The sequence below is a fragment of the Hippocampus comes genome, unplaced genomic scaffold (genome assembly GCF_001891065.2).
Source record: "Hippocampus comes isolate QL1 unplaced genomic scaffold, H_comes_QL1_v1.1 scaffold55, whole genome shotgun sequence".
Classification (NCBI taxonomy): domain Eukaryota; kingdom Metazoa; phylum Chordata; class Actinopteri; order Syngnathiformes; family Syngnathidae; genus Hippocampus; species Hippocampus comes.
Genome location: NW_017806170.1, coordinates 364,987 through 380,168, shown reverse-complemented (window position 1 = coordinate 380,168; position 15,182 = coordinate 364,987). Strand labels below are relative to the sequence as shown.

Here is a 15,182-nt window from a genome sequence, read left to right as displayed (position 1 = left end):
ACGCCGACGCGCGCGCGCACACACACACACACACACACACACACACACACACACACACACACACACACACACACACACACACACACGTGATTGTACTGTATTTAACTGTAAATGTATTTAATTTTATTGTGCATTTTTTATCTGCACAATCAGCTGTTCTGTTATTTTGAATGTAGTGGATTTCATTTCACTGTAAATGTATTTCTTTGCCATTTGTTTTTGTCGTTGACGTTGTTTAGAATTGCACTACATTAGGTGTTGAGGGTGTTCCTAATACTTTGGCTGCATGAAGGGGCCTCTCTTAGTCTGATGCCGTGCAGTGGTAATAATTGTATAGTTGTAATAATAAACGATTCAATTGAACATTGTATTTTTGGCAAGGGTATTTTTTTTTGTACTGCTCTTGTATCACAGCATGTACCGAATGTTCGTGTCTATGACTTAATGGCTAGCCCCAAACAAAAAGTAGAGTGTGACTCAACACTACCATTTTGTGATTAGAAGCTGGCCTCGTCAAGGCTGGACTTTTTCTTTTTTAAATATTAATACATTGGATTATTGCCAGCAGCCCGACAAGTGGGAGTCAGCTCACATCTTGAATGCCGGCCACAAATTAGGCCGCCCACAGCATGTCTGCTCCTGGCTTCTCCTCACTGCTAATAAGTGCACACAAGCACATCTGGCCTAAGAAAAGTGCTTACTCGTCAAACATAATAAGAAGAATGACAAGAAAACAAAGCTGCTCGGTCAAGCTCTTGCTGCAACTCCAAGTTGAAGTTAGCTACAAAACTGACACAAAAAAAAAAGAATGAAGAATTGTACTATATATTTAATTGCAAAATGTTCAACCATGTTTTTGTCACGCTGAATCAATTCAATGCTGCTCCTTCTGCTACGACCACCTGGGGAGTATGTAGCTGGGCAGTATAAGAAAGATAAATAAACACTGTTCACCGAGATCACTCAACTCCTCCCTGAGCTCATTGGTACGGCACTAATATTAGTCATGCTACACAGTGGTTAAAAAGTAGATGACTTTAAGTACTGTTATCTTGTTTGTCATTACACCGAGTGTGTTCAATCCGTGGCTCAAGGGGTTGAAGTGGCGCAACATAGGTAGCTATTTAGCATTAGCATCAGGCCATCAGACTAAAAGACGAAGCTATGTGGTTGTTTCAAATCAACGAGTTGTAAAGTTTCATTGTCTTTTGTTTTGTGTGTCAAGTTTTACACTAATTATCAAGCGGGCATGACAAAGAAACAGTTTGAAGCAAGCACTCTAGGACTCTTTGTATGTGTGGAACGGACAAAACTATCGTTTAAAAAAATGATATGGTCTCTCTATACGGTGGATTGCGAGTGGTATCCCATCATCCATATCCAATGCCGTTATCCGATTTATGACTCAGCACTTTTTGTGAGTCTTTCTAGCTCTCGGTTCACTCTCCTCTCCTCTCCTCTTCTTCTTCTTCCCTTAAGAGCCTATTTTTAGCTCCCACTCGACGTCTTATCGGCCTACATATTTGCATCTTACATGTGCACTGTTCCGCGCGCGGCGGACATCTTGCGTGTGAAGCGATGAGTGGCGTGGAGGCGATGACGAGCATCCAGAGCCTCACGGCTGATTGACTGGCGAATCACTCCTCCCACCACATGCGGTCCTGTGAGACATTCCCTGATGCTCGGAGGAAGGAGAGCTCCCAAGGTTATATATGTGGCAAGACACAGAAGGGGTGGGGGGGGGGGTGGCAAGCTATGTGCGCGCACACAGACACACACACACACACACACACACACACACACACACACACACACACACACACACACACACACACACACACACACACAGACTTACTGTCTCCTTGACAAAGCTTGAGGGCTGTTGATTGTCAGATTTCCATTTAAAGTGCGACACACATGTGACGGCACCAGATGAGAGGTCATCGGGTGGCGTCACAAGAGCCAGATGAGTGACACGCAAGGACACACGTGTGGCCATGAATGCATCACGCCCAATAGGCCTTTTCATTTTTGCTGTCTTACTCTAATCATGAGCGTGTCATTCATTTGAGTTGGCTCATTCTCCCGGCTGTATTCTAAAATGCACTCATATTCATTTATCGTGGTATTAATTTATTATTTGTTTGATTTTTGTCTTTGTATTTACACATCTGACACCCCTTCAAGACTTATCTCATTTAAAATATTTGTTGTAAGATATAAAGGAATGGAAAAGTACATGAAATACATGACAAAACGACGTCAATTTCTTTGATGATTGAGTTATTGTTTTTAACCTCATTTTCAAGACTTAGAACTGCTTGACTCTAAACATGACATTTGTTTATGCACGACTGAACTTGAAAAAGGTGTTTACTTAATTATTAGAATTAAAACATTTCATTTTCTCTCCTTTGATTTTTTAAATATAGATGTATGATATTTCAAATACTTTTTTGTCTTACCACATCTAAAATATTTATTTTACATTTTATTATAAAAAAATATACATGAATTTTGAACCTTTTAAAATTTATTTTAGAAATCCATAATAGTAACAATGATTTTTATACTGATCACTGTTTAGGAACTTTTTTTGCACTTTCCAAACCAAAAATAATTACACTTAATTTTAAGATTGTCCATATTTAATGTTCCCCAACATTTCCTGACCTTTCAGGCACTGCCCCCCCACCCCCTCAGTATTAAAGAGCAAAGTAGCACATGTTGTAATTTCTGTGTCTGCTCTGCAGATCACCCACAATGCAACAGTGCAAGTCTGTGGCATCCAGCTGTTCACATGGGCTGTATTAGCCACATTATTGTGCCCGGGGACGTGCTCAGTGGCTGAGCTCAATTAGGATTAAGTTGTGGCATATTAAAATAGACCTGCGGAGTCGGGCACCAATGTCAAACGGTTAATCTCGATCTGCGTGCCACAGAATCAGGACGAGTTTTATAATTACAAGGGAGGCTATTTTGCCCTTGGAATATTTCCTGTGTGGACATGCGGGCTTCTAATAATAATCCAATGACAGCCAAAGGAAATCAGAAATTGAAGCAGTGCAACGGCATCCCACTTCAATCCTCAGCTCGAACTACTTGGCAAGCCAGCAATATTTATTGGGCATGTTTCATATACAAGGTAGCTCAACGTGCTTCACAGTGTTGAAAATACAACTCACATCCAAAGGCATTTACGAAACAGGGAATAAAAAGTCATCTTTACATGTAGCGCAAGAACAAGATTTGGGAGAAATTGACTATCGAAATGCTTGACAAGACCTTAATCATATCACTATACTTACCCTGATAACTAAACAACCAGTCTACCTTCCATCCACCTATTTTTAGCCTTCGCCTTGCCTACCTATCTACCAACCGACCCAACTTATGATACAAACATTTCATGTACGTGCTGACATACTTTATACAAACCACTGATTCAAATAATTCCCTTGTAAACAACTACGTTCATGACCTACCGATTTACATAACCATCCAAACAACTCACCTGCCTACTTGGCCAAGCAAGGAAACGCCTAGCAACAGTAGCTGCTCTCATGCACCAACAACACTCAAGGACAGAACAATTCCAGATTTTTCACTGAATACGGAATCGAACCCTGCACCTCTGCACTGTGAGCCCGACGTGCTAACCAGTCGAACACCGTGCCGCCTTGCGCCAAACATATGCCAGCGATTGCTGTGACGACCTCTGACAGGAGAAAGTAAGCGCCATCTTCGAAAATGTTCGTCATAAAACGAGTATTATTTTGGCGTATAGCTATACTGGTAACCTGATCATCCATTTCTTGGTAGCTTTAACTCATCAGTATGGGTAGTTGTTCTTATTCAACCTTGTTGGATCAAAGTCTTGATCCAACGTGCTGGATCTAATCCACAACCTAGTGCACTTCGTATAAATAACCCAACATTGGCTCGATCCCTGTTTGGACAAGGCGCTGGGTAAGCAATTTGGGTTACGTACTTTGAACCCAGCAGTTTTAATAGTGTATGATTAGATGTGGGTTTCACAGCTCTAACGGGTATTCTAAACAACAGTGGCTGTATAAGCAGGAACGCCTCATTAAAGTGCAAACATGAACGAGGAATTCAAGATTTGTGTACTCTAAAAAGAAGACGGAGGCCATTAACCAGTGATTTTTTTTTCCTCTTCCCATTTCACTGTGTTGTTATAAGCATTTCCAGTGTGTGCGTGTGTGTGTGTGAGTGTGTATATACGAATGAGTCGACATGTTTGCACTTGTGCCCAGAAACGTGATACAGGATTAAAATGAAAGGAGTGCCATTGACGACAATGATGATGATGATGATAATGATGATGGTGGTAGTGGTGAAGAAAGAAGCAAGCCAATCAAATAAAAACAAAACCAAACAAAACGTCCCGTGTCAGATAAACGTAGATATCAAAATGAGTGTTGACTGCCAACGGACATCTGGATGATTGTGTTTTAGTGTGTTTGGTCTGGGTCAGAAAGGAAACACTAAAAGGGAGCCACAAAGCAGCTATACAACAAGGCAACTCGAGCTTTTGTCATCAAATATTCATCATTTCAAACCCTCCGGCAATGTTACTGCACACAGAAAACATACGTACTGGGACCCAAAAAAAAAAAAAAGTCAAATAAACATATATTACAGTAAAATGTATGTGAACATTTTTTTTCTAAAGTGTACTGTGTATAGGATGAGGAAAAATATGAAAATAAGATTTTGTTGGACAGTGATGCTGTGTAAGGTGTATGTATATATATATATATGTATATATATATATATATATATATATATAAGACAAAGAACAACTTTTGGGGAGGTTTTTTTCCCCCTCACCTTGAGATCCTGACATTATACTGCATACAGGTACTCATTTACAATATGATCACAATCAGTGTTGTATTTTGCTGCCCCTTCTCGTGATTGGATCTTTTGATCCAACCTTTCATTCCTTTCCTAACACACACTCTTCCTCCCGCCCGAGTGCGAGGGCGTTTTCTCCAAAGCATCACTCACCACGTCGCTGGCGTTCATCCCGACATCTTCCTCTTGTTCTCCTCTCGCACATGGTATTCTTCTGGCCTGGTGTTTGCACAAATAGCGTACACGTGATGAACCAGGGAGTAGAGAAAAAAAAATACAAAGAGGTTAGCTTGTTTGAGGGTATCAAATTAATGGCCAAGTCACAATGTCACACACGCTACTGTTAGCTTACCCCACACAATAAAACATGCTAATGGAAGGTTAGTGAAATACAGTATTTGATGCTAATAACCACCATTTGTTCATAACGGATTGGGACTGTGATTCTTATTTTTCAGCTTCACTGTACCGTGATACACATTCAGCCCAGGTCACAGATACAGGACTCCAGAACTTGACAATAGCAACCCCAACTAGACAAAAATAATACCTGCATCTCACATGCATATTGTATTAGTATTATGCATAAAGCTCCAGAAAACAGTCAATAAATCATGAAATATATCATTGCTACTCTTTGTCTCTCGCAGTGACAGTCTGGAACGTAACACCCACTACAACTGGATGGATTGCTGTACCGGTGTATCTGACATAGCAAAGCCATATTGAGTAGTCACCCTAAAACATTCCACCGAGTTCTGATAAAACTGCTACTGAACCAATCACAACTTTGTAGTTCTTGAAATAGACATTCAAGGTCATTGCCGAGGTCCTGGGCCTTATCAGGCTCAGGCAGGCCTGTACTTAGAAATGTAAGTGTGTGTGTGTGTGTGTGTGTGTGTGTGTGTGTGTGTGTGTGTGTGTACTCACCAACCAAGCCAACAGCACGCAGCCAAACATGCTCATCATGGTCATACACATGATGATGGAACCATCATGTGTGCTTCCGCATAGTTGTTTGTTTGTCCAGTGGCGGTGACCCACTAATTCTTCAAGCACCTACTTTTCAGGAAGTCTTTCCATCTTCCGTTGTGTCCAGCGCAGTTCTCTCAATCCTTTCATCGTCTTCTCTTCTATCGCTATTTTTAACCGGCTTAGCAGTGCAGAAGCGAGCGGATGTTTATTCTCAGCCTTCGACGGTTACCTGCCTCGCAAATCAGTCGGTTAATCTCGTCATGCAGGAGAATGTCCTTGCTTGACATATCGGTAGATTAAAAAAAAAAAAAAAAAAAAAGAAAAAAAATGAAATCTTTAAGCAGTGTTGAATGGGCCTTGCTTTTTCATCGTGACTCTACCAAATATTGACACCATGCTTTGGCCACAGTAAGATGAGCAATTTAGCACCCATCTGTGTATGTCACCTGGTTCCAATCAGAGCTCATTTACTCAAATGCTAATTGGTAAGTTTGTCAATGTATGAGCCTTGGAATGTGCAACAAATGGCTACTGTAAAGCAAAATGGCCAACATCTGCTCAATGTTGGGCTTGGGTCCTTGAGATTTTTTTTTTTGTACCCTCTGTTATGAGAGATGGGTCCACCTAATATTGTGTTAAACAGTCAACAGTGAAACTATAGTGTCGGTCTCTCAGATGCTGAGTGCAGTGGAATGAAATGGAGCAAATAAGGGACTGTAATACCCTGGCATGTGGGAAAAGAGAGCCACAGTTGCCGATAAACTTTCAGCCATTTTTCGAATGGGACAAACAGTCACACACACACACACACACACACACACACACACACACACACACACACACACACACACACACACACACACACACACACACACACACACACACACAAATACAAAATGACAACACTCAAAAGGAGCTGCTTTAGGCCACAACTCACACCCAGACACTCCCATCCACGTACTTGGCCTTAAAGGCACACATCCAACACAATACTACAGTACATTGAGTAATTATTTTATGAAACTGGTTTATTTTATTATTTGGTCATGTTTAATGGTGTTTGTACATTCAATACAGCGCTATTTACCTGTGAATTTTTTGGTTTGTTTCTGGGGGGGCTTATCGTTTTGTAGGTGTACACGTGACCAAGAACATTTGCAAGACGTTGAGGAGAGTGCTTTTTGGTGCAGTCAGTCTCCATGCAGGAAATGAATCACGATGGTCTAAAAATGGCAGTTTTTCATGTCACCGGAGGATGTGCAGCTTAAGATAGAAACAGATGAGTCAGACAAGACTGACGTGTTTTTCATTAGATCGCAACCATGAGTAAAATCCGTTAATAAAGACCTCTGATGTTCTTTTGTGATTTAAAGAAGAAAACAACACCTATCGTTATTTCTTCCGTGTTAGTTTATTTTTTTTTATAGTCAAGAACAAACCTCAAAGCCTCGTGTTTTAGATCTACACTGCCATCGCCCGGAGGATTGGTAGAATTACACCTCCGTCTAAAATGATTTGCAGCATGAGAAAACATTTTTATGATTTGGACTTACACACCACCGCAGCTAATTTCAAATAAAACATTGGGACATTTACAGCAAAATAAAAACAACAACAACAAAACAATATGTTATCCAAATATATGCCATGTAATATTTAAGAACGACAGCTAGCTCACACAAGATAATGAATCCCCTAAAACCAGACAGCGTCAAATTACTGATCGAACTTTCTTTGACAGTAAAGACCTGGTAAAGAACAAGTTATCTTAAGATTGCCACCCGTCCCGTGAAATACGGAATCGTCCTTTAATTGAGAATCAAATGTTGCTTCCGGTATTGAAGTACTGTACTGTAATACGGGGCGTGGTTTGTACCGTATTTTTGTAATTGTCCCATGAGTCTGTCACACACACACGCACACGCACACAGCGCGCGCGGTCATTGAATTTACCAACAGTAAGCAAAATAAAAGACATCAAATATTAAAACATTGCAAATTTTCCCTTTTTTTTCATTTTCTCATTTAGGTTCACACAAGTGTTTAATGTTATTCTTGTTCTTTGTATTATAGTTAGTTTTATAACAGTAAAAGTGTCCCCAGACAGGCTTTGTGACAGCTGTTACAACACTCTAGTCTACAGTATATGCATGTAATACAGTATGCTGAAGTTCGGCGAGTTCAGTCTATTCAGCCTTGAACATGTATACACACAGGTTGACAAACGTTTAGTTTTTTCCTTCTTCTTAAATTAATGGTGTCCCCAGTTGTTACATTTACAGAACTTTATGGGCTATTTAATTTAAGTATTGTCCTCTTTCAGTAGAAGTGTCCCCAGACAGGCTTTGTGACAGCTGTTACAACACTCTAGTCTACAGTATATGCATGTAATCCAGTATGCTGAAGTTCGGCGAGTTCAGTCTATTCAGCCTTGAACATGTATACACACAGGTTGACAAACGTTTAGTTTTTTCCTTCTTCTTAAATTAATGGTGTCCCCAGTTGTTACATTTACAGAACTTTATGGGCTATTTAATTTAAGTATTGTCCTCTTTCAGTAGAAGTGTCCCCAGACAAACTTTGTTTAATTTACAGCACTTTATATGTATACAATACAGTAGGCCAGGTCGATATGCTCAAATTCAGATGATTAAGTGTTTGCTAATTGTTAAACGTGTGAAAGTCTTTAATTGAGAGGACTTTTTAACAGCCTATAAATTATGCTGAGGTTCAGGCTACATGAGTCTAGAAAAAAAATGTTGATTGCTAATAAAGCACTTTAAACGTCAAGTACGTCTAAATGCTTCCTTGATTTCTCCTTCCTTACTGAGCACCAAGTGACCCCAGGTCCCAGAGGTACATTCCAGAAGGCGTCTCTTTTCCAACCCAATAGTGGTGCAACTGTAACCCAAAATGGCTCAAATGCAGAGCCAACAGCCTGTCCCAATTGCTGTCTTCGGAAATCAACGCATTTTGTTTCCTTTTGTGGATGGGGCATCTCTTGCTCAAACTGACTCAACCGTTTCACTACGAAATTGACCTAGCCATTTTAAGGGTGGAAACATCAAATGCCCTCGTAATATAAAGCTTAACTTAAAGCGTAATTTAAATGCGCCAGGGCGGTAAATAAAGGAAAATATTTCGGGACAAAAAAAACATGGCACAGTGTTTTAAAAAAAACTAAAACATTTATTGAATCGACATAAACTCTGGATCAATCAATAAGAGATTTTTCTTAAAAATAAATGATGATTTCACAACATTATCAACACATGCACTAAAAATACTACAAAGAGCGGGTGACGGGGGACTTTAAAATGATTGACCCGTTTAGTGAGAGTCGCGGGCTTTGTTAACTTGAGAGGGAACTAATCCTTCATTACAGAGGTGGAGATTGTGTCAGATTTCAATGCCGTAATCCTGATTTACCCTGTCGTCCGTGTCATTATAACGGTAGTTAAACGAAAGTACTAAAAAAAAAATTTTAAAAAACTAACATGAATCCGTTATAAAATCTACAGTTGAAAATCCCCAACATTCGCCTGAAAAACTTGATTTTGTACTTTTGCTGGCTCAAAATGCTGACATTGACAACAACAACAAAATTTTTCAGAAAGTTCACATTCTCAACTCACAAACACACACACATTTTTGTACAGTGGCACATCTGCTTACACGTACATGCCAGAAGACACAAAGCTGTCCCCACGGCTGACGTCAGTAGCCTGACGGTACTCTTGGGACTCGTTCCCGCTGCGCTTGTAGAATGGCGGCGCTTCGCCGTTGCCGGGGTCATCCCACCCGGAGGGCGCGGCAGCGTAGTAGTGCACCCGCGCCCCCTCGCCGCCGCCGTTGTCGTCGACCTCGTTGTCATTAGAAGCATCCAGGTCCTGTGAGGGACATTGACACATATATTTTTGCAGGGGTAAAAAGCAGGATTCAAGAGGATGTGACATTTAATAATCTTTTGCAAAAACGAGGGTGCGCTTTCGCTTTTCATTCTTTATCTTTCTCTGTCAAAGTTACACCATGGGAAATTATAGTGTGCCACTATCTACTGGTAAACAGTGAAAATACACCCCAAAAAAACGGGACGCAAAACAAAATGGTTATAAATTGCAAACATGCAAAAGAAAAAAGAAATAAGCAAAATAGCGAGACCATGAAGCAGGGACATGCAATGAAGGCGGATGAGGGCTGCAGCCATTAAAAATGTTGGCCATGGAATATCTTACTGAAAATTCGATCGATTTAGTGGCGTAATGGCATATAAATTAAAAAAAAAAAAAAGACTTTCTTTTGCTTGGGGAAAGAAGAATTATGAACACAGAAGAGAAAATAAAATTATACATAGCAATGAGCGACCAACTGGTTTTCATGTTGAGGTAGTCAACATTTCGGAGCAAAGTATTTCTTCTCTCGAAATATTTTGCCAGCTCCAAAAGCACATTTGAGTAAACCTGTTTGGTTAATAATGGATCAGGAGGAACTGCGACGGTGTCAGGCTTTTGGCATCCGAGTGTGCAGAGTCTTGGAGTTGTTGGCTTGCGTGTGTTATTCTCACTGTGACTGGCTCTGCATCCTGAGTTCTGTAGTGTTGGTCATGTAGGAGGCGCTCCTCGGCAGCGGGGGCGTTATTGGTGGTCACCTGCCGCACACACACACACACACACACACACACACACACACACACACACACACACACACACAGTCACTTTTGAAACAAATGACAACACAATGCTCCTCCATCTCATTTTCATTGAATTACATTTCCATGTGTTACACTCATTAGAATCCCTCGAGGGGACATGCAACAAAGACTCACTGGACGAATAGCGGTGTTGTTTTTCTTCTTGGGCGGCGGGGGCTTGTGCTTGGGCGGGCCGCTGCAAAACACAGACAGTGTTTTTTATTTTTATTTTTTATTTTTTTCTCCCCCAAGCGGCTCACAAAAAGTGGGAGCGAGGCATGACACCCAACACTCACTCTCCGTTGAGTTTGCCGGCGCGATGTTTGCGGTACATGGCGACGGCCGTGCCGATGATGGCCACGATGAGGATGACGCCGATGATGGCGCCGATGATGCTGCCCGTGGTGGCACCTTTCTCGGGAAGGCGGGTGCCTGAGGAAGAACAGAGAATCGTTCATTCAGCTCCTTTTTAATTACAGTCATAGCTTGATTTACGAATTTCTTTCCCCCTTGAAATCATGGTCATGCCGTTTTTTTTTTTTTTTTTAAATCATGAAAAATAGCACCCTGTATTATTTTATAAAAACATAGTGTAATAATTAAATAGAATGTACAGAATTGAACAGTTTGTGCATAATTATTGAAATTTACTTTGTTGGAATAAAACCACAGCCTCGTTTTCAGTGCACAGGTCCACGACGCTATGGTAATATCTTGTTGGTCATGATGGTAGCACTTGAGAGCCAAATATTTTTTGAGGTGGTATTGGCGTAGAAAGATGGAGGATCAAGTGATGCAAGATAAAGAATATATGCCTGTGATTATCGATACAGTATGCGATCCATCTACCTGTGTTTCTCCACCGTTTGTGTGCAAGTGAACCGCGACTGATGCTAACTATGAGCATGTCAATGCCGTTTTCCGTTCCAGCATTCGCTTTAAGCAAGCGGGCCGTCCTTAAGGCAGTGTTATTAGGTTGTTTTAAGTACACAAGGTGCAATTCTCTTCGTTTTATGCTCGGCAACTCTAATTAAACAGCCTTAAGCCTCATTTATTTAGATGAATTGTTCACTAATTGCCAAAGTGCTGCTTGTTGTTAAGTAAGCCATTTACACACGCTTATGAACTATCAAATGTCATTACAAGCCTAGTTCTCAAGAATCGCTTCATAAGGGTGCCCTTATTAAAAAAAAAAAAAAGTCGATCGTAAGGACTCAGCCTGCATTTGGTTCCACTAAAAGTACAAGTGTTCTCACCCCCACACACACAGACAGACATGCAATGAATATCGACGTTGACAGAGTGATGTCATTAGGCGGCATTCTTCCCTGGGGGATTATGCAAATGAGGAAGCGATTAAAGGGCAGAGAAGACTTGATGATGACTTGACGGGTGCAAACTGTGTTCCTGCTAATTGGATAGGACATGGTTTCGACTTTTTGTGCTTGTCTAATTTCCTTTCTCTTCTTACCATACACGTCTTCTACTCATGGCATTTTTTTTGCACACATTCAGAAGTGTCTTCAGGTGCTTTGCTCCTAAAATACTAGATTTGTGGACTTCAATGATTCAATGAGCAGAAAACCATTTTGTTCGGTCTCATTGACTGTCATGCAAAACACATATTTACATATCTTGGTGGGGAAAAACAACATCACGTGTGCTTTCATACTGTATCATCAGAAGCATATCTCCAATGTCTCCATTGTGAGACTGACAGGCTTAATCAATTCAGTTAAATGCATAATATTATGCAGCATAGAACAAATGTCATTTATTTATTTACACCTTAGATCGAAGAATACTGACGACTACACTAAATATGATGTTGATAAACCACATTCGTTGTCAAAATTTAAGAAGATATTAACGGCAACGTAATCTAATTTAGTAAAAAAAATGTATTTCTTCATAATAACAAAAAAGAAAATGCAATTAATGGCCTTTCTTTAAAAATCGGATTTATGAAATGGTGAAAAGTAAAAGTACCACCTCTTATTACATATACTAATACTGTATACAAAGAGTGAAAATAAAATAAAATAAAATAAATGATTAAAAAGATACATGATCCTTCTGTCTTAAGTGTCTGTCGGTCTATGTTTCAATTGAAAAGATTTGTATTTTGCATTGTAAGGGCAAAAGTTGTGTTGGAAAACAATTATTTCAACGAAGCGGTGTTTTTGTTGAATCGAAGTATTCTGGCTGCCTGAGCGTTTTCCCCGCCAACTTCAAATGACGTCATCGAATGTAGTGTCAGCCACCGTCCACATGGCGGTGCTGTGCCTCCTTAAAATACAGCCCAATCGCTCACTGTGAAGGGTTTGCTTTTGGATTTCACTGTGATTGCGCCTCATTGCAACAATTGCCTTTTTTCACCCCCATACGGAAAACCACCATCCACCATTTTGGCTCCTGATATGCTTTTCACCCATTTTGAACCGACTTTGTGGCCGGCTCTTTATCTCAACAGTCGTCATTATCCGGCCCGCAGTGTCATTGTGTGGCTCAGTGAGAGGGACGCTGAGATGCGTTCCCGCCTCTTTGATAACCCCTGCCAGGGAATCCTGGAGGCAAGGGAGCACGACCAAGGCCAATTTACAGCATGTCAACGTTGAACCGGCGCGCCCTCAGCTCGTTCCCACGTAATAACAACGCATTGCACTGTGTGTGTGTGTGTGTGTGTGTGTGTGTGTGTGTGTGTGTGTGTGTGTGTGTGTGTGTGTGTGTGTGTGTGTGTGTGTGTGTGCGTGTGTGTGGGCATACCTGGATATACACTTCCTGCATGCACCCCCATTACACGGTAACTACAAACTGCAATTCCCCTCAGAAATACTGTATGGAATTATGTATCTGAAAATGCCAGGAGACGCCGCTGGCTGAGCTGAAATGAATTCATGACTCATAAATCTAGAATTGTTTATTTTTTTCCCCCCATCACAACATATTGTATCCTCACATTCTTCCATGCCTGTCAGGTGGATTCTTCGCAATCATGCCTCGAAAGAATTCAAAACTTTGGAGGTTTGGATAAACAGATCACGTGAGGCCGCGGTGTGTGTTTTCCTTGAAATGAATAGAAATTGAATGCATCCGTTCCAGTATCCCTCCCCAAAAGACAACAGAAATGCTTGTCATGCATTTTTAGTATTGTACTTAATTCAAACATAGTCATTACATGTATTATACGTGCACACAGACACAGACACACACACAAACACACATACACATTTGTGCATGTTTTCAAAAAGAAAAATATGATAGAGAGCATTTTTCTAATGAAAATAAAACAACACAAAATGAATTCTTGGGGAAATGCTGGAACAGATGAACGGCATTTCTGTTGTTTCTAATGGGGAGTGATGATTTGCAATACCAACAGCTGCCATTGCATAACAGAAAGCGCCTTTTGCACCGGCTCCGACATATTGACACAAACGTGCAGCTCAGACGAGATCCCCTTTCACAATCTTGTGCTCAGGGCAGGCCCATGCGCGCAACAAACCCTGCCCGCCGCACACGCATGCGTGCATGCATATTTAATAGGTAGTGGGGGGAAAAAAACCCCGGAGAAGGAGAATGCAGCAGCACTCAGACAGAATCAAGTAGTGTTGTTTGTGTGGACAAAGTTCACATTCCAAGCGAACAAGTGAAAAGGTCAGCGGTGCTCCTCTGGGCGGATCAATGTGAGGAGCGGCCTGTTTGTTACACATGTATACCTTCCCATCCGTCCTTGACGCTCTGACCCGTCACTCGACCATACACTCTCTCGCGTTTCCCACGGGGCCCAGAGGAGCTAGTGGTGGTCGTGGGGAAGATGGAGTATTAGAGGAAGAGGAGATGAGGATGGATGCTTGGCTGCAAGTGTCAGAAACGATCGCAGATCCACTTGAGCGAGTTGAAAATGCTGCCAGGTTGTTTGACGTTTGGATGTCAAGCAATACGTAAATTTTTATTACCTCCAGCGTTCCAGGAGGTCATGCCCCCCACCCCCCCTCAGGATTTCTTGATCCAATAACTGGTTGCATAGAAGTTATTTAATGTGGATTTCACACAACAGGTACACACACACACCGCACCGTATGACCGGTTGACAAACCAACACACCAAACGAACAACATATCAACCACTTCACCAACAAATCAGCTGACTGCTTGGTCAGCCAACCAACCAAAGAACATGACCAAGACTGAGCCACAAAGCAACCATCCAATGAGCTAATCAACCGAACGACAAATTACTCACTTCCTGTGCCTGCAATTCAACATGTTGAGATCACCGTGACCTGGATGACTAAAAGTCTTCCCAGACCAAAGCACCCGATGACTCAAACGTCGAAGGCTGCTCTGAAATGAGCGACAAATTATGACTTTTCCCATGAGTTCGGTTCCACTTTGTACGTTTTTTTTGCTAAACTACGACAGTGGACACTCTGGTTGGATGACCTCAAAGTTCGAGCGAGGATGAAACGCTCAGGCAGAGAGGGACTCGTTGGCAGATGAGTGGAAGGGAGCCGTCGGGGTGCGCGGAGTGGAGTAGACTTCTGGAGAACGGCAAAGTGTGTGTGTGTGTGTGTGTGTGTGTGTGTGTGTGTGTGTGTGTGTGTGTGTGTGTGTGTGTCTGTGTGTGTGTCTTG

At 41.4% G+C, this 15,182-nt stretch overlaps 1 protein-coding gene and 2 long non-coding RNA genes across 4 annotated transcripts in view; 1 reads left to right on the top strand and 2 right to left on the bottom strand.

The window, feature by feature from the left end:
- Nucleotides 1-6,664, bottom strand: part of LOC109531670 (uncharacterized) — a 7,195-nt gene extending 531 nt beyond the window's left edge. Inside the window, exons 1-2 of the long non-coding RNA XR_002171217.1 lie at nt 5,812-6,664; nt 5,035-5,100 (exon numbers count right to left, since the gene is read on the bottom strand). This is a non-coding gene — a long non-coding RNA (uncharacterized LOC109531670). The remainder of the gene's footprint in view (nt 1-5,034; nt 5,101-5,811) is intronic.
- On the top strand, nt 46-12,432 carry LOC109531671 (uncharacterized). The gene is made up of 2 exons (XR_002171218.1): nt 46-86; nt 11,821-12,432. It is a non-coding gene; the product is annotated as an uncharacterized LOC109531671 (long non-coding RNA).
- Nucleotides 9,025-15,182, bottom strand: part of LOC109531669 (nectin-2) — a 113,158-nt gene continuing 107,000 nt past the window's right edge. The window contains exons 7-10 of one of the 2 annotated variants that reach the window (XM_019896091.1): nt 10,843-10,978; nt 10,682-10,742; nt 10,421-10,507; nt 9,025-9,746 (exon numbers count right to left, since the gene is read on the bottom strand). In XM_019896091.1, coding sequence (XP_019751650.1) covers nt 9,528-9,746; nt 10,421-10,507; nt 10,682-10,742; nt 10,843-10,978 — 503 coding nt within the window. In that variant the 3' untranslated portion in view covers nt 9,025-9,527. The remainder of the gene's footprint in view (nt 9,747-10,420; nt 10,508-10,681; nt 10,743-10,842; nt 10,979-15,182) is intronic. The other variant, XM_019896092.1, reaches the window with a different exon arrangement.